This window comes from Magnolia sinica, chromosome 13, assembly GCF_029962835.1.
Source record: "Magnolia sinica isolate HGM2019 chromosome 13, MsV1, whole genome shotgun sequence".
NCBI classification, from domain to species: Eukaryota; Viridiplantae; Streptophyta; class Magnoliopsida; order Magnoliales; family Magnoliaceae; genus Magnolia; species Magnolia sinica.
Window position 1 is genome coordinate 28,505,603 of NC_080585.1, and position 20,283 is coordinate 28,525,885.

General features: G+C 38.0%; 1 protein-coding gene across 3 annotated transcripts; it reads left to right on the forward strand.

Annotated features, from left to right (window-relative positions):
* The first annotated feature begins 292 nt into the window (after positions 1-292).
* LOC131223377 (disease resistance protein RPS2-like) lies at positions 293-14,684 on the forward strand. Of its 3 annotated transcripts, none has more exons than XR_009160406.1 (3): positions 293-648; positions 2,733-2,793; positions 3,287-3,837. XR_009160406.1 is itself a non-coding variant. In XM_058218786.1 (3 exons), the coding sequence occupies exon 3, from the start codon at positions 11,905-11,907 to the stop codon at positions 14,569-14,571; it is 2,667 nt and encodes an 888-aa protein (XP_058074769.1). In that variant the 5' UTR covers positions 299-648; positions 2,733-2,793; positions 11,903-11,904; the 3' UTR covers positions 14,572-14,684. The 3 variants fall into 3 exon arrangements, 2 of the variants coding, with proteins under 2 accessions (XP_058074769.1, XP_058074770.1); XM_058218786.1 differs by lacking the exon at positions 3,287-3,837 and adding an exon at positions 11,903-14,684 and having other exon boundaries at positions 299-648; XM_058218787.1 differs by lacking the exons at positions 2,733-2,793; positions 3,287-3,837 and adding an exon at positions 11,903-14,684 and having other exon boundaries at positions 299-648.
* The last annotated feature ends 5,599 nt before the right edge of the window (positions 14,685-20,283 follow it).

A 20,283-nucleotide genomic window follows, 5' to 3' on the forward strand; every position in this document is an offset into this window, starting at 1 on the left:
TTTTTTCCTTTATACTGTAATACTGCCAGAAAGTGTGTAATTGAGTTTCATTTAGTGGGCCTTCGTGTTTGCTGAACGTAGACCCACACCAGGCTCGTCGTATCCTATAAGCTATTTGCCTGTAACCTACCAGCATACTCAATTTACTTGAGTAGGGGCAAATAATGCTTTAAGGACAGCGTTTTAGACATGCTTCAGCTTGTCCTGATTTCTGATTATTTTGTACTTTTCGGTTTTCACATTATACAGAAATACATTAATCTGTATAATTTCTAACATTTTAGAGGGTGAGAACCCAGTACATCGTTTCTAACTGTGGTCCATCAGTCCATGTGAATCATGGATAGGGGTGACACATAACGATTGGGGTTGTGTGGTCGTAAACATTACAGTGGGGCCCACACGCCACCCTCCTAATTTATTCCCCTCTTTCTCATCTTCCAACCCACTTCCCCTCTTCTTCTGAGTTCCAACCTCCTCTCTTTCTTTCACCTTACAAGCTCTTCCAGTCATTGTCTCTGACCAAACCATCAGATTTTTGCCTGAACCTGCCCCAAATTTGGCAATATTCTCGCCTTATAAATACCCAACAACCACAGGACCAAACACAAAGCGTTGTGGCTGTTGCAGAAGTCGAGCCTTGAACAGGTCAGCGTAACTCTCTCTCTCACTCTCTGCGTGAAAGAAGACGGACTAGCCTTACTGATAGTGGGTGAGTGGGGAGCATACCTAAAACCATGTAGACCAAATTTTGCATTAGATCCAACCCATTCATAAGCTACACATACTCTTATTTAGGTTCGTACCAAGAAATCATGATGGTCAAAATCTTATGCTGGCCACGCTATGGGAAACAGTTTGATAAAGAATGCTCACCATTGGTTTTGTGAAGGGCCCACAGTGTTGTATATATATCATCCAGTCCATTCATCTAAATTTGATTCATCAGGATGAAAGCATTCCCCAAAATCCAAGGCTATTCCAAATCTGAGATGGGTCATAACATGTGAACTCAGAGGTTTCTGCATATGGGATGGCCCACCTGAGTGTTGAATTGGCCTTATTTTTGGTGATCAAGGGAAGCAAGGGGTTTTATACCTGATGGACAGTGTGGATCTCATGCAAGTGAAGTTGTTTCCCTTGTAGAAGCAAGGAAGAGTTTTTCAAGAATTAAGATTAATTTCCAAATGTCAATTAGGAGGTTAGGACCATAAAATCAATTTAATTCGGATGACATGCCGTAACACCTGGTATTTTTCAATACTAGGGTATTATCCCGTAATAACTTGGAGCGGTGCTTACATATTAGCCCTTGAAATTTTTATGGAATATAATAAATCGGTCTAAATTAATGTGTTGGACTGTCTAAGGTCCCAACGCCAACTAAGAGCACTCGGGAGCGGATTAGGTGAGACACTGGATCCGGCTGGTGGGACCTCTGACTGTAGGGCTCATAGTGATGTATGTGCCTTAAATCCACACCATCCAACCGTTTTGAAAGCTCATTTTAGGGTGTGATCTCAAAAAAAATGAAGCAGATAGAAATCTTATGTGGACTATACCATGGGAAATAGTAATGATTGAATTCCTACCACTAAAAACTTCATTGGAGCCACTGGAATGTTTATTTGCCATCCAACCTGTTGATAATGTCACAAAAATCTGGATGAACAGACCACGCAAATATCATCTTGCCGACCCAAAACTTTTGTGGCCCACAAGAAATTTTTGATGGTCGATTACCACTATTTCCTCTATTTTGGTCCACCTGAGATTTGGATATGCTTTATTTTTTAATCATGCCCTAAAATGAGCTTTCAATATGGATAGACGGCGTGGATGTAGTCACATACACACAGTGGGCCCCACAGTCAAGGGTCCCACCGACCTTGGTGGGTCCGGTGTCTCACCTAATCCGCCCCCGGAGCACTTACAACGTATAATAGTGCTTTGAGAGCAGTTTTGATCAAAGATATAAAAAAGAAGTCTTACAGTGCCCTCGGATCACTATATCAGTTGCAGTGCTCCTAGTTGCATTGGGACACTTGGACAATCTATTCCATTGATCCAAACCGTTCCGTAGGTCCAATACACATTAATTCTTCCATTGATCTAAATGGTTCAATAAGTCCAGTGCACATTTCCTGCACCACCCATAAATATCACACTCATCTGAAAAATATTAGCTATTTGATCAATGGATTTTGATACGGATTGTCAAGATTATTTACATGAAAAATATCTAATAAAAAACTTGAACCATCTACTTTATGGGAACCAACATATATTTCTTATGGTTCTTAAGAATCACTTTTGTTAGGAAATTATAATCATCCGTCAATGCTTGAAAAAAAAAAAGACTATTACCAAATAAATCCCATTTTCTTCCCTTTTCAACGAAACATAAAGGTGACCTGTACATGCATGTGGGCCCAGCAGAACTCATAACTTTTGCCTCATGTTGGTGTTGGTTTGTATGCATTTTTACGTGAATTTTTCTTTAGTCCAAGTAGAGGCTGTGGACTAACAGTGAAGTGTGAACTGACAGGGGGCATACGATAGCTAACAAAAAAAAAAAAGGAAAGAAAAAAAAGAGCGGAAGCTGTGGAGGGTTTTTTCTTCTGGTTTTATTTTTATTTTTATTTATTTTTGTAATGCTCATGCCCTAAGTTTAAAAGTGTAATGAAGTATATTTGGTGTTTGGATCATTTGAATTGTGATCCACATTATAGGGTTTGGATTACATAACCAGCTGCCACGTTTGTTCAAACTGAAATATAGCTAGAGATTCTGGTAAGTGTTTTATCTTAATTTTCAATATGATTTCATCATGTTGCAGTTGTTAAAAGGTTACTTGTTTGAATACATTAACTCAAATTAAAATGCATAAACCGTGAAACTGATTGTAACTAAACTACAATTGGAAAATCAGATTGTTTGAAAAATCTGATTGACATCTGTTTGCTGAAATAAGGCTGTTTGATATTTTTCATTTCAACCGTCCAATAACTCCTCGTAAATCCATTAGTCATGCAGTTAAATAAGACCAATTTCCTTTTCTTCGTGAGAGGACATTCCATTACCAAATGTCCATTAGTAGGAGGCTAGGATTATATAATATGCTCCATTAAATTGGATGGCTTGGATTAAAGTAGCGTGCAGGGATGTAGATAGTGTAGATGGTCTCAATCTGTTTCGGAGTATAGTCTATTAACTTGAATTATTGTACGGGTCTTACTTTTTTCTCGGTTGAGAGTGCCGTCCTCTCATTTACTGTCATTTTCAGCATTATTTTTACAGCTTCGGCTAATGCAAATTAAATGTCTCAAACGTTCCATTTGTGTGGGCTGAAAAGAAGGAAAATGAGTTAGCGGTTGTAATTAAAGGGGAAAGATGAGCAGAAAGGATGGTCAGGGTTGTTCTGTTTTTATGATTCTCGAACCAATGGGCCATGTAAGGCTGAGGCCATTATGTGGACGGTCATGATCTATCATATATGGTTGCAAGTGGATGGCAGATGGATTGTACCATATCTTTTCCTCTAAAGAGGGGTCTTGATGTGTTGGTGGACATACCTCAATCCAAACCGTCTAAATTGTTTGTAACACCGTAGATGAGACATGGCCCTTAAATAAAGTTGTTGGATGATCTAACTTCTAACCAATGGACACTTATTTGTTTTGATATGTGACTACTTTGATTTTGACTGTATATTTGATGGACACCACTCCAATGGATGGATCCCTCTATTCATCAGTTGCACCTCTAGCAACCTTAGTATCATATAACTCAAAAGTTTTACTTTTCTCGTAATATCGTCCAAGTCCTCATAGGATGGAATCCTGACAGTAATTGCGTGTGGCCCACCATGTTATCTGTGGCACATCTACTCCATCCATCGGTTGCACCCCTTGACTCTAGGCCCAGGGCTAAAAAACAGCCGGGTTCACAACTTAAGTGGACCATCACAACAGGGAACAATGGGTATGGGACCCCAACCATTGGCTTGTTTGTGGGCCCACCATGTTATTTATTTATCATCAAACCTGTTCATCAAGTATGAAAGCGAAAGAATCAGCCTGCTTCAAAACTTAGCCCAGTCACAGGTTCGTGAACTTAAAGGTTTAGCCGCAACTGTTGATTGTTGCCAGAGGTTTAGCCCATCTGAGTTCTATATCAGAGAAAGCTTTTGTATGTACCGTGAACATAAGGACTAGCACCGGATGGATGGACTGATGTTGTTGTATCATGTTTACTACGGTACCTAAAAGCAACTAATTAAAGAGCTACAAGTGTCATTACACATGAAGAAATAGTTTTTAAAGAAAATATATTTTGAGCCCTTTTTATGAAACTGTAGCTGGTGTTGAACTGGATGGACACATCAGCCAATGACAGGCATAGCTGAGAAGACCGAGAGACAGAAAAGTGGGTCGAGGGAAGAGAAGCCATTAGAGGGACACGTGTCAAGAAAATATAAAAAGATATAAAAGACTAAATGTAATGACCGTTTCAGCTGCTATAACTGTTGAATTAAGGGAGAAACAGCCAGATGGCACAACAAAAATCTATAAATTACAAGAAGTTTAACAAAGAAAGACGTCTCATACAAATCCAACAAATTTAGTCAAATTTATCTTATTTTATCTTAGCATAATCAGTAGCCTTAGATCTATCTTAAGAGTAACGTTAATTTTTTAGTTGTAATCCAAGTCTACATTTCTATGTTGGATTATATCTGTTTTTAATATGACTTCTTCATTCAGAAAAGGTTCTTGTAGTTGCTCCTCGACCGGCTATGAGTATTTCTCTCTATCTATTTGCAACGAAGTAGTAACAATTAATTGTATACGGAATGTAGGATGTGATTCACCTAGCTCTATGAAAATTGGAGTTGTGTCGTACAATGATCACGGATGGCTGAGTCTTGCCTTGAGTTCGGGGTGGAATTAGCATATTCGCAATACAGTCGAGGGTTGCATGGTCAACTAACTCTCATAGTAGAAAGTTTCTATTCTTTCTGATAGATAACGAATCTGTGGATCACTATACATAAGATTTTGATCAATTCAGTTGTTAGTCATCGGCCGAGGGAAATCCTCGCTCTAATACTACTGACGCGGGGAAGACGTGATAAGGTCGATCATTGTCTTTCTCAATCGATAACTACCTTGAATCCATAAGGCTCTCTTAAATTCACAAGAAAAAATCTCAAATCCACGAGAATAAAAAAGAAAACTTCTAAGAAATTATTATTTCTTTAAATTAATAAATAATTGAATTATAAAAATTGAGTTTTAACCTCTTTAAATAACCCAAAACAAATTCTAAAAACATAATCAAATAGTCCTAATCAAATTAGAAAATAAATTTAGAAAATATGCAAATTTTCTTCGCTTGTCGACTTGTCATCGATTGGTTAGTTCGATAGGTCGACCTTAAGTATCTAGAGACTTAAGTAAGAGATTCTGCGATTTTCGATCCGTTGACTTATGAATAGTATTTTGACTTATTGAACAATTCTATTGACTTGTTGAATAGACTTGTGAACAATATTTTGACCTATCTAAACTAAGTAGAAATTAATCCAACAAGCAATTTGAAATTTCTTGCAAAATATAGACCCTTCGACTTGCCGAACCGTATTGAAATTTTGTCAATTTCTTTTTAGGCTTCTTCTATTCCATGTGCGTTGGGAACATTACATACCGAGTAGATATACAAAATGTCATTGAGGTGGCTCCTACGGCAAGGGTAACGCCCACTAAGCGGCACCAAATCCGTGCCCATAACTTACTGGGCACTTAGTTGCATTTTTTTTTTTTTTTTGCCATTTGGATAGTCTAATGGGTTCATCTAAACAGTCTATTCACTCAACAACACTTTTTATGGACTAACATAGAGAAATTTCCTCGTCAAATGATCCAATCCATCCTTTATTAGGCCTTATTTTCTCTAGCTATGCATTTTGAAAGCCATGGATCTGATGGTTATAACTGCATAACAAAAGTGATTCTTTAAAATAATAAGGAACCTTAATGGGCCCTAACAAATAGATGGACCGAATTGTTGACTGGATCGGTTTTTGTATAAACAGCTTTGACCGTAGACATTAAAATCCTTTGGGCCAGTGGTTAGTATTTGTTACATTGGTACCATGTTTACATCTTGGCTCCTGAAATGTTTTAGATTATAATGAGTGGTCTAGATTAATGTGTTGGACTGTTTAAGGTTGCAACACAACTAGGACCAGCATTGGAGCATTTCTCTGTTACCTTGGGACGCGGATTGCCAGTTCCCCGCCTACATGAAGTTCCTGTAGTCGGAATCTCTCACAGATGCCTGCGAAAAATCCACTCCTTCCATCAGTAAAACCACAGGAGTCTAAGAGACAAGCAAATCTAAAACTCACGTGCGTCACACAAAACAAAACAGTAAAATGTAGGTGCAACTACATGAGAACGAGGTTGCCTCCTACACTAAAAGAAATTGACCTTTTACCGATGAACTTATTACCGACGAAACTTATTTCGTCGGTAAATATGACTTTCCACGACAAAATATGATTTCGTCGGCAAAAAATTTCCACCACGACTAAATATGTTCCCGCCACTATTTACAACGATGACCCGGAAACTTTTACCGACAAAATTATTTATCGTCAGTGAAAACAATTTTCCCGTCGATTTCATTCGTCGGTAAATGTAATTTTTCCCGACGAACCAAATAGTTCGTCAGAAAATATCAGAGATGCTATTTTTACCGACGTTATATAATATCGTCGGTAAAAGTAACTTTTTACCAACGAATGAAATCGTCGGTAAACATGACTTTTCCCGACAAAAGCATATTTTGTCGGCAAAAGATTCCCGTCACACCTAAATATATTCCCACCCAATGAGGAGAGGCTAATTTCACTGACATTATACAATATCGTCGGTAAAGGTGCTTTTTACCGACGAAAAAAATCGTCGGTAAAGGTAGCATATGATTTCACTTTTTACGGTTGATCATGGATGTTGAATTATAATTTTTGTTTTTAGTATAGTTAATAAGTATATTTGTATCTAAGATTATTTTTAACAATTGATTGAATGTAATATACACACACACACACACACACACACACACACACACATCAAATAAGTGAAAATTTATTTTTTAAAATTAAAAGTAATATATAAATGATTTGTAATATCACATGAAAAAGAATATTGAGAAGTTTAAAATTTTAACAATGTATGAGAAAAATTTTGAAAACAAAATGATGCTTTTACAGAAAAAAAAAAATCGGCATTTTGAAATTTTTTAGAAAAAGTTAAAATGTGAGAAATTTTTTGAGATTTTGAAAATAAAAATTCAGAATTTGTATTTTAATTGTTTTTTTTAAAATTTTTATAATAAAATTGATATTTTGTTAAAAGCTTTCAAAGAAAGATTAAGAGTAAAAAAATATACATTTTGAAAAAAAAAAAATGTTATTTTTAAATGGAAATTGAAATTTATCTATGAAAAAAAAAATATATTGTTTTACCGACGAAATATATTGTTTTTCCTACCAAAAGTAACATATTTTGTTGACGATTTTTTTCGTCAGTATTTGTTTTACCATTGCCGACGAAGTAATATTTTGTTGGGAAAAACCTTTAGCCACAGTCTTATATAGTGACGATCTTTTTGATGACATATTTCATCGGTAATAATTATTACCAACGAAAAAAAATAAAATAATAACGAATTATGTCGTCGGTAAAAGAACAATTTCCTGTAATGCTACTGTCGTCGCTTGTCTCTAGCCACAAATGGACAGATTTGTGTGGGAGCCCGCCATGATGTATCTGTTTATCCATGCCGACCATCCCTTTTCTCATGTCATTTTAAGGTATGATCCCAAAAATGAGGCAGATCCAATGATCAAGTGAAAACATAAAAAACTTAGTTTGATACGAAACTCTTGTGGCCATACAAATGTTTTAATGATGGTCACTAAATACTGTTTCCTCTCATACGGCCACCTTGAGTTTTGGATCTACTAGATTTTTTCATCTCTTATCCTAAGGTGATCTGGAAAAATAGATGGAGGGAGTGGATTTCTCACAAACATCACGGTGGGCCCCATCTAGCATCCCAGTGCAGGAATTGTAAGGTTATTAATTTAGCACATCTGTATTTCCTACCGTTGGTCCACTAAGCACAAACAGCAACGTACGTCAGTGCACAAATTTCTCTCAAAGGTTTTATTTTCTTTTTATTTTCTGAGATTTATTTAAACTTTTATCTTTTTTTTTTTAATTACTGAAATATAACGAGACTCGGCTGAGTTAACTCATTCGATTCTTGACTCATTGTTTGATGGAGCCAAATCTGACACAGAAGTTTATACAGTGGGTATATCTTTCAAATAGTGGGAAAATCATGTAATGGCCCACCTTTAATGCTCTGTGGGCCATACTATGATATCATGTGCATCATCCGCGCAGTTCATCTATTTTGTAAGGTCATTTTAGGGCAAGAAATTAAAAATGAGTCGGATCCACATCTCAGGTGGACCATACTAAAGGAAACATTGGTGATTGAACACTTACCATTAAAAACCTACCTAGGCCCCACTGTAATGTTTGTTTGACATCCAATTTATCCATGAGATCACGTAGACTTGGATGAAGGGAAAGCATCAATATAAGCTTGATTGAAATTTTTGCAGCCCCTGTGAGGTTTTAATGGTGTCCATTCAATGACTACTATTTCTTGTGGTGTGGTCCACCTGAGATTTGGATCTGCCTTTTTTTTGGCTAATGCCCTGAAATGATCTGAAAAATTGAATGTATGGCATGAATATACAATGAAATGCATGCGTCTGAGTGGGCCCACTGCCAGGGTCCGCGCACCTCGCTGGTGCACAACTTGTCTTTAGTAAACGATGGATTATCTTTGGAAAGGCTTTCTCGGGAACTTCCTGCCGCAGGAGCTGCTGGCCCCACCGTGATTTTTGTGTGACCTCTGCCCGTCCATCTTCCATCCATTTGCACGCATATATGATGGATCATGACCATCCACATGATGGCCTTTGCCCTGCCGTGTGGATAGTGCAAAATGGATCGACAGAGAAACGCGGATTTGATAGAGAAAAAGTGGCCGAGGCCGACTCTCTTGACCAAGGAAAAAAAAAACAGTAAGAACCATACAATAGTTCGAGAGAAACAAACGCACTGTAATCAACTACACTTGTCACGCCCCAAAATTCGGGTACAGAGTGTGCACCCTCAGATCCGAATTTCAATTCGTAACTCGTATACAAAGTGTACTAATTTAATTCCCTAATCGGTTTAATCAGAGATAATAATTATATTTAATATAAGGTCCACCATAATCTCAATCACACATACATAATACTTAGCACCAATCAACTAAATATATATAAATCTTGACGACCCTTAAAATAAAATGAACCTTAAAATCATTCACTTATTATACCATTATACTATAATGATATTTATTCCATGCTAACATTATTTCAAAGAAATAAATCTAAATAATTGCTTAAATTCTCAAAATAAATACTAGTATGCATTATCAAACTATGCTAACAAAATAAAACATATAATCAAAAATTGTCTAATGCCATCACTTCATCTTCAGATAAGTATGCCCATATTTCAGGTGGGTCGTGTTCAGGTATAGTAGATCCTTCCGGTTCTTGCGTCACATCATCTGCTAATAGTTCCTCTGTACGGTTTTTTCATCAATAAAAATGTAAGCTGGCCAGGCTTAGTGATATAACTCAGCATGGTTCATAATCATAGCAATTAAAATAATACATAAATACATGTTCAATAATATGAATGTAAAATGATGTATGAATGCATCAGATGGGATGATCGTCCATCTGCTTGGGTTGGAGGTCGTCAACCCGCATTCACCCGTTGCGTAGGCTTCCACCTTTCAATAGGCTTGGGCATAGCCTGCATCTGGTAACGCTCTACCAGGATCTACATTTCTTCCAGGGAGGGCCCTTAGAATCGACCATACATTATGCAATGCAATGAATGAGGGATAATATGTAAATGCATATTTTTCATATTTAGCATAGTTGTCTCGATTAAAATATTCACACATAAATTTATCGTATAATTATCATATCAAAATATTTAAATCAGTAAATCAATCAAACAATCACAATGATTTATTTTAATTTTAATGAATTAGGAGACAAGTTGGGTCACTCATCTAAGTTTGGTAGTATTGACTCTGCAATGTAATTAGGTTGATTTGAATTCCGAGGTCCTATCAATTATATCAACGATATTATTATTCATTTATTTATATTATATGGTGGGGTCCACATTTGATTAACATTCTAAGTGGCCAAATCTAAAATAATCAAATAATTAAAATTATATGTTTATATAAATTTAATTATCAAGATTTATATTTTCTTTTTAAGATCTTGAAATTGAATGTCAAATAATTAATCGGGGTGGCCCACCGGATGATTAGATCATCTAGATTCTTGAGGTATTATCATGTTTTGCCTCTACACATTAGATGGATGGTGTGGATCTAACCACACATACACCGATGACCTATCTCGACCTTTTACGCCAAGTGATACCAACACTTGCGCGAAAATCTAAGATTCCTTTATTAAACACTTTTAGATCTGACTAATGTGGTCTATCTGATTGTTAGATTGATCTAAAAATTATGACCTTTGTATATTTTGGCCTTAAGGATTATATGATCCGTACAGATCTATATTAGCAAAATCAGATTTTATCCATTTAATGTATTCCTAAAATATTACTAATTAGACTGAAATCATAAAAACATCACTTTATTAAAATTGACTCTACACAACTATACAATGATTAGAACTTAGGGCTTCCTATTTTCTTTTTTTTCTTTTTTAAACGCAGAAACCTTCCTTATCTCTTTTTTAAAAAAATTCTCATAAGATAGGATGAGGAGGTCGATCCCTAAACCTCTCTTTCAATTAAGAATTTCGTTACCAACTCAACTATTGACTTATTTTTATTTTTATTTAAAAATAAAATCTTTAAATATTTAATTTAATTTTTTTTATAATGTACCAAAATTTAGGGTTGTTACATAAGTGGCCTCAGAGTCAGGCATTCGGGGTCTCACCTAATCTGCTCCCCGAGCACTTACAACGTCTAGTGCTTCGAGAGCAGTTTAAACAAATTAAAGAAGTATTACAGTGCCGTCCGAGCACTATATAAGTTATAGTTCTCCTAGTTGCGTTAGGACATTTGGACCATCTGTTCCATTGATCTAAACCGTTCCGTAGGTCGAATGCACATTCTTCCATTGATCTAAATGGTTCAATAAATCCAGTGCACATTTCTTGGACCACCCAAAAGTATCACACTCATCTGAATAATATTAGCTATTTGATCGAATGGATTTTGATATGGACGGTCAAGATTTTTTACACGAAAAAGATCTTAACAACAAGTTGATCTTCTATTTGATGTGAACCAACACACACACACACACACACACACATATATATGGTTCTTAGGAATCACTTTTATTAGGAAATTACAATCATCCGTCAATGCTTGAAAACAATGGCTATACCAAATAAGGCAATGATGGAATGTATCATCCGATCAGTGATATTTTTGAATGATATCCTCTGAACTGTTGTTTTTGAATTAATGTACAGTTTGGATCGACTGATTGTACTGTCCATGTGAACCAATGCAACTAAGAGCAATACAATTTATAGTGCTTTTCTCAAATAATCATCTTACTTTTGACTAAAAGCTGTGGAAATAATAAACTTCAAAAGCAAAAACAAGAGCTGTGAGAGTTCTATCGTACTCTCTACTCTCAACCCTTCCATACATTTTAACATTTCTCATTTTCTCATCCACAGTCATGGATTCCATCATATCTCGCCTGTTGGATCCCATCACTCAACGCACAGGATATGTCGTCAACCTCCAAAAAAATATGGACTCTCTGAAGAACGGCATGAACGAATTGAAATGTGCAAGGAACGACGTGAAGAAAAGGGTGGAAGTTGCTGAACGGAAGAAACTCAAACGCACAGACCATGTCCACTGGTGGCTAGAAAAAGTAGAATCCATCGAAAGAGAAGTAAATGCTGTGGTAGAAGAATCTAAGAAAGTGACGAGAACGAGTTGGTCTGGCTACCAGCTCTGCAAGAAGGTGGCGATGAAGCTCGACGACGTGGTCGAGTTGAAGAGCAAAGTTGATTCCTTTGATGTAGTGGCAGAGAAGCCGCCTCCTGATGCCATTGAAGAGATGCCTTGCACATCAGCTGTGGGCATGAACTTGATGTTGTCGAATGCTCTAGGTTTGATTAGTGAAGACGAAGTGGGAATTTTTGGAATATATGGAATGGGGGGAGTCGGGAAGACGACTCTCCTAAAAAAGATTAACAATGAATTCCTTGTAAGAACTCATGAATTTGCTTTCATCATTTGGGTGGTGGTGTCTAGAGAGTCAAATGTGGAAATGATTCAGAAGGATATCGGGCAGCGGTTGGGCTTGTCTTGGGTGGAGAATGACAGCAAAAATGAGACACGGGCTCGAGACATTTACAAGGTCTTGAGCAATAAGAAATTCATGCTGTTGTTTGATGATATATGGGAACGGTTGGATCTAGAGACGATCGGAATTCCTCATCCAAGTAGCCAAAACATGAGCAAGGTCGTCTTCACCACACGATTTGAGGACGTTTGTGGCCGCATGGCTGCCGATAAGAAGATCAGAGTACAATATCTCCCAGAGAAAGAAGCAATGGATCTATTTCTACGGAATGTTGGTGAAGAGGCTATGATTTCTCATCGGGACATACCGTCCCTTGCCATGAAGGTTGCCAAAGAGTGCAAAGGTCTGCCCCTTGCGCTAATAACCATCGGGCGGGCCATGGCATGCAAGAAGACACCACAGGAATGGGAGCATGCAATATCAGTTCTTAGCACGAGCAAGCCACCATCCGAGATATCAGGTATGGATGATGAAATGCTTTTGCGTTTGAAATTCAGTTATGATAATCTCGGTGGTGACATGATTAAATCATGCTTCTTGTACTGCGCACTGTTTCCGGAGGACTACTCCATTCGCAAAGAACAACTTATAGATTACTGGATAGGTGAAGGATTCTTAGATGGGTGGGATGATGATCTTGATGAAGCACGTAACAAGGGACATGATATCATTGGAAGATTAAAGGCTGTGTGCTTGTTAGAGAATGGTTCAGATGAAAAAACAGAGGTGAAGTTCCATGACGTGATACGTGATCTAGCGTTATGGATAGCTTCCGAGTGTGGGAAGAAGAAGAACAGGTTTTTGGTGCGAGCAGGCATTGGACTGAGGCATGCACCGGACGTCGAAAGGTGGAAGGAGGCCGACAGGATATCTCTAATGAATAATTACATAAAAGAAATAACAGAGAAACCTCAATGCCCCAACCTATTTACCTTGATGCTCCAAATGAATTCGCATTTTGAAAACGTCCACACTGATTTTTTTCAATTCATGCCTGTTCTTAAGGTCTTAGATCTTTCACATTCATCTATTAAGGAGCTTCCTGTAGGGATGGGTAACTTGGCAGAGCTACGATATCTCAATTTATCATGCACATGCATTGAATCATTGCCTAAAGAGATAGGAAATCTGACGAAGTTGAAGCACTTGGACTTGGAATCAACAGATTGTTTGCAGATAATTCCTCGCGGGGCAATCTCTAGGCTTTCTGAGTTAATTGTGATGAACCTAAATCAAAGTTATTCAAAATGGGAAGAGGGAAGTGGTGGATGTAATATGACTGAGTTGGTAGGCTTGAAACGTTTAACCCATCTTCAAATCTGCATAGAAACTCTGGAAGCTCTTGAAAGGTTGCTGAGCTCTAACCAACTGAGGAATGCTACTAGGTTTCTACAACTGAAAGGATGCGAGGGACTGACTACATCCACCCAACTATTATACTCTTTTTCAGCAATGAAGAGTCTTAAAGGACTTTCTATTCAATCTTGTGATATGTTGAAGGAGGTGACGATTGGTGCTGATGGAGAGAGAGAGGATGATTATCTTGTTTATTGCCTAGAATCTCTCGAACTTGACCGTCTCCCGGTCTTAAATTACATTCATGTGGGCCGCGGATGCTTCCGGAGCTTTCGCAGTATATATATTTGGAATTGTTTCGAGTTGAAGAAAATTCATTATTTACTGCAACTTGAGAATCTTGAAACAATCGAAATAATAGATTGCCCTGTACTAGAAGAAGTAATAAACACAGCTGATGACGATGAAGTGAGAGAGAAAGGGCTAATGCAGCTCAAAGCTATAAAGCTCTGGTACCTTCCAGAACTAAGTAGCATATGTAGCCATGCACTGCATTTTCCTTCTTTGGAGGTACTCAACGTGATGCACTGCCCAAAGTTGAAGAAGCTCCCTCTTCATGTTGATCAGAATTCTCTAAGGCTTATACGTGGTGAAAAAGATTGGTGGGATGCATTAGTGTGGGAATCAGATTACATCAAGTCCTATTTTCTTCCCTTTTTCAAGGAATGGTGAGAGTTATTGTAAAGGTAGAAATCTTTTTAGGAGTATTTCATAAATGAAGTGTGCATTTTGTTATTAATGTAATACCTGATACCTGTTCCATATGATTTTAAATTAGTTTCTCATGAGATGGCTCACCACATTAGCTTACTACTTTAGTTCTCCAAACTTGGCTTTGTCTCGCACTAAAAACTAAGAGAAAATGAGTTGGTCCTTCCAGGCGTGAGATGTATTATATAACTCTTGAGATTTTTTAAGTTCATTCCATCAGTTAATGGATATGCCCCCACATACGCAGGCATGATGAACAGTTGCAATATCCAAACCACTCATCAGAAGGGTACCACTAGCCCAAGAATCACGACGTCAGTCCACTAGTCAAGCTAACCACAATTACGTGAAAAAAAAAAACAAGAAGTAAATTTAAACTTGTAATTCTTTGCTCATGGAGCCCACATGTAGGCAACCAACGCTAAGTGCTGATTCTCATTTAGGATAGGTAGTAGTTGATTTCATAAATGTTCAAGATCAGGAGAAACGGGCTGGAAGGCCCAAACCAGGACAATATTAGCCTAAATAGCATTATAGTTTTGGACGGTTATAACTTTGCTTCCAATTATCCGATCGGCTAAATTTGCGAAAAGGTTTGCATAAGTTCTCAAACCGGTCAACTTCATATATGATGGTGCACCTAAATTAATGGACGACCTTTATCTTTTGAGTGCGGATCCTCTGTTTCGTGGAAACAGTGAGCCGCTGAATCTGCTATTAGTATTGGTCCACGTCACTCTAAGTGCCGTGTCCGGATCCTTTGTTTGCGAAAACCACGACTTTCCTGCTTTTTTCCTCCTTCGCTGTATAGCGATTGGTCCGTCTCAGTGAGCGATTGCAAATTCAATGGATTTCACAGTCATACGGTCCAAATACATTGTAACAATCACAATTTTCCAGCTTACGCAATCAGAGGATCCGTATTCCGAAGTGACACATCACCGGATTTTTTAAATATATTTAAAAAATTTACATTTCGGGAAAAGTCTAACGCCGTTAGACGGTTTCGCCCGGAAATCGGATTGCATACTGAGTACGGTACGCTCTTGCTCTTACCGTAGTGATCAGTAAACTCCCTTGGGCCCACCTTGTATGTATGTGGTCTATCCACACCGCCCATCCGTTTTTCCATCTAATTTAAGGGGTTGAACCCAAAATTGAAGTATATCCAAATATCAAGTGAATCATACCACAATAAACAGTGGGAATAATGATTTCCACCATTGAAACCTTGCTAGGCCCCACAGTGATGTTTATTTGTCATCCAACCTGTTCCTAAGATCATATAGACATGGATGAAGAGAAACACAAATATAAGCTTGATCCAAAGCTTTTATAGCCCCCGAGAAATTTTCAACTGTAAACGTTCAATTCAACTGTTTCCTATGGTGTGGTCCAATTGAACATTGTAGATGCTTCATTTTTTGTGTCAAGCCCTAAATTTATCTGGTAAAATTGATGGACAGAGTGGATAAAATACATAAATCATGGTACACCCCACAGAGTTTACTCATTGCGCTAAGGTAGTGAGTTACTACGCAATCCGCTTCCTTCCATCTGAGGATTCAGCGCACGGGTTGAGCAGGAGACTCGCAACTAAAGTGAGGTCACCTGGTTACATGGGTCCACCATAATGTATGTTTTGTATCCACACCGTCCATCAATTTGGAGAGATCATTTTAGGGCATGAGCCAATGAATGAATCAGATCCAAAACTCGAGTAGACCCCACCACAGAAAGCCGTGGAGCGAGTCACACCCACCACTAAAAGCTTCTTAAGTGTCACAAAAGTTTCCCATCAAGCTAATGTTTGTGTTTTCCCTTCTTTAATGTCTGTGTTAACTTATAAATAGGTTGGATCTCAAATAAAAATCACGGTGGACCTTAGGAAGACTTCAACCGTGGACATCACTCTCCTCACTGTTTTATGTGGTGGGGTCCACTCCAGCTTTGGATTTGCCTCATTCTTTTGATCATGCCCTAAAATGATCTCTCCAAATGGATGGACACTGTGGATACAACACATACATCATGGTGGGTGCCACACAATTTGGTGACATCACTTCAATCTAGCTACTCAACTTGCTGTCGATAGCTAATCCGTCTCCAAATTCTTTCTTTTAAAATTTAATTAGGTCACGCTGTCCTATGACAATTTTATAAGATATATAAAAAAATATATTTACAAAATCTGTCTAATTAACAAGGAATATTGGCTGTGACTCGGGATGAGTGATGTCTGTAGGATCCTCACCGTGGGCATACCTTGATCTATGCATTGTATATCTACCCCATCCACCCGTTATCTCATATTATTTTAGAGAATTGTACAAAAAATGAAGCAGATACAACTCTCAGGTAGACCACACCACAGGAAACAGTGGTCATTGAATGCCGACCATTGAAAACTTCATTGTCCATTGTAATGTTTATTTGCCATCCAATCTGTTGTTGATAAAGTCACACAACCCGAATGAAAGAAAAACACAACTGTCAGCTTGATCCAAAACCATTTGTGGCCCACAAAAAGGTTTTAATAATCAATGACTATGGTTTCTTGTAGTGTGGTCAACTTGAGATTTGGATAGGCTTCACTTTTTATCCTACCCTGTAAAATGAGCTCACAAAATGGATAGATGGCATAGATATTCAATGTATACAATTAAATGGGTCCCATTCACATAGGGATTTGTAGTTGTCGGGTTCTTTCTTTTACACTTGGATCACGTGGCATAGTACACGGTACCAATGTTGGTATTGTATGCTACTAAAAATAAAAAACCTTTGTGGGCTTCATCGTGATTAGGGCTAGGCAAGCGACGACTCGGTAAACTTGACTCGTCCAACTCGATACGAACGGAGTGGGTGAGTTGATCCTAATCGAGCTGACTTTGTCCAATCTGAATTCAAAACGAGTTGAGTTTGAGTCACCTAGTAACTCGACTCGACTCGACCCAAAATCCAACTCGGTAGTCACTCGACTTAATCCGAAACTCAACTCGTATATATATTTAAAAAAAACTTAGATATGACGTTTCAGATTTACGATGCCGTGTAGCTATGGAGAGGCTACAATTCTAGCAAGTGAATCTGGATTTTGAGTTGTGATTTCAGCTCGTGGATACCCACTGCACCCAACCCAACTCAGTCTGAATCGACCCAAATCAGTACTTGTAATCGGGTCATACTCAGTCCGGATTAGTCCAAGCCAGACCCGGATTCAGATCGGGTTGGGCATGCTGGACTCGGTACCGAGTCAGGCCTATTTCAAAACCGAATCGAGTCGGGTCAGCCCTAACTCAGTCTGAATCGACTTGATGCCCACCTCTAACCATAATGGTTGTTTTTTTATCCACACGGTTTATCCAGTTTGCTCGCTTACATCAGGTCATGAATCTAAAAATAGATAGATCAATATCTCAAGTGGGCCACACCACAGGAAAAGTGGTGATTGAACACATACCATTATAAACTTCATAGAGACCAATGTAATGTTTATTTTCCATCCAACCAACTGATAACGTCACAAAGACATGGATGAAGAGAAAATACAAATATCAGCTTGATTCAAAAGTTTTGTATCCTTCAATGCACTACCAGAAACTGGGCAAAGGCTACGGATAAAATCCGTAGCTAAAGACCTGTAGCTACAGTTTTAATCCGTAGCATGACCGTGTTGTAGTTTTAATCCGTAGTTACAGTATTTCATAAATGAAGTGTACATTTTGTTATTAATTTAATACCTGATACCTGTTCCATATGATATTAAATTAATTTCTCATGAGATGGCTCACCACATTAGCTTACTACTTTAGTTCTCCAAACTTGGCTTTGTCTCGCACTAAAAACAAAGAGAAAATGGGTTGGTCCTTCCAGGTGTGAGATGTATTATATAACTCTTGAGATTTTTTAAGTTCATTCCATCAGTTAATGGATATGCCCCCACATACGCAGGCATGATGAACAGTTGCAATATCCAAACCACTCATCAGAAGGGTACCACTAGCCCAAGAATCACGTACGTCAGTCCACTAGTTAAGCTAACCACAATTACGTGAAAAAAAAAGAAAAAGAAGTAAATTTAAACTTGTAATTCTTTGTTCATGGAGCCCACATGTAGGCAACCAACGCTAAGTGCTGATTCTCATCTAGGATAGGTAGTAGTTGATTTCATAAATGTTCAAGATTATGAGAAAAAGGGCTAGAAGGCCCAAACCAGGACAATATTAGTCTAAATAGCATTATAGTTTTGGATGGTTATAACTTTGCTTCCAATTATCCGATCGGCTAAATTTGCGAAAAGGTTTGCATAAGTTCTCTAACCGGTCAACTTCATATATGATGGTGCACCTAAATTAATGGACGACCTTTATCTTTTGAGTGTGGATCCTCTGTTTCGTGGAAACAGTGAGCCGCTGAATCCACTATTATTATTGGTCCACGTCACTCTAAGTGCCGTGTTCGGATCCTTTGTTTGCGAAAACCATGACTTTCCTGCTTTTTTCCTCCTTCGCTGTATAGCGATTGGTCCGTCTCAGTCAGCGATTGCAAATTCAATGTATTTCACAATCATATGGTCCAAATACATTGCAACAATAACAATTTTCCTACTTACGCAAACGGAGGATCCATATTCCTAAGTGCCACATCACCGGATTTTTTTATATTTAAAAAATTTACATTTCGGGAAAAATCTAATGCCGTTAGACGGTTTCGTCCGGAAATCGGATTATATACTGCGTACGGTACGCTCTTGCTCTTACCGTACTGATCAGTAAACTCACTTGGGCCCACCTTGTATGTACGTGGTCTATGCACACCGTCCATCCGTTTTTCTATCTACTTTAAGGGGTTGAGCCCAAAATTAAAGTATATCCAAATATCAAGTGGATCATACCATAATAAACAGTGGGGATAATGATTTCCACCGTTGAAACCTTGTTAGGCCCCATAGTGATGTTTATTTGTCATCCAACCTGTTCATAAGATCATACAGACATGGATGAAGAGAAAACACAAATATAAGCTTGATCCAAAGCTTTTATAGCCCCTAAGAAATTTTCAACTGTAAACGTTCAATTCAACTGTTTCCTATGGTGTGGTCCATTTGAACATTGTAGATGCTTCATTTTTTGTGTCAACCCCTAAATTTATCTGGTAAAATTAATGGACTGAGTGGATAAAATACAAAAATCATGGTAGACCCCACAGAGTTTACTCAGTGTGCTGACACAGTAACTTACTACGCAATCCGCTTCCTTCCATTTGAGGATTCAGTGCACTAAAGTGAGGTCACCTAGTTACGTGGGTCCCACCATGATGTATGTTTTGTGTCCACACCATCCATCAATTTCGAGATATCATTTTAGGGCATGAGCCAACGAATGAATTAGGTCCAAAACTTGATTAGACCCCACCACAGAAAACAGTGGAGAGAGTCACACCCACCACTAAAAACTTCTTAAGTGTCACAAAAGTTTTCCATCAAGCTAATGTTTGTGTTTTCCCTTCTTTAATGTCTGTGTTAACTTATAAACAGGTTGGATCTCAAATAAAAATCACGATGGACCTTAGGAAGACTTCAACTGTGGACGTCACTCTCCTCACTGTTTTATGTGGTGGGGTCCACTCCAGCTTTGGATCTGCCTCATTCTTTTGATCATGCCCTAAAAT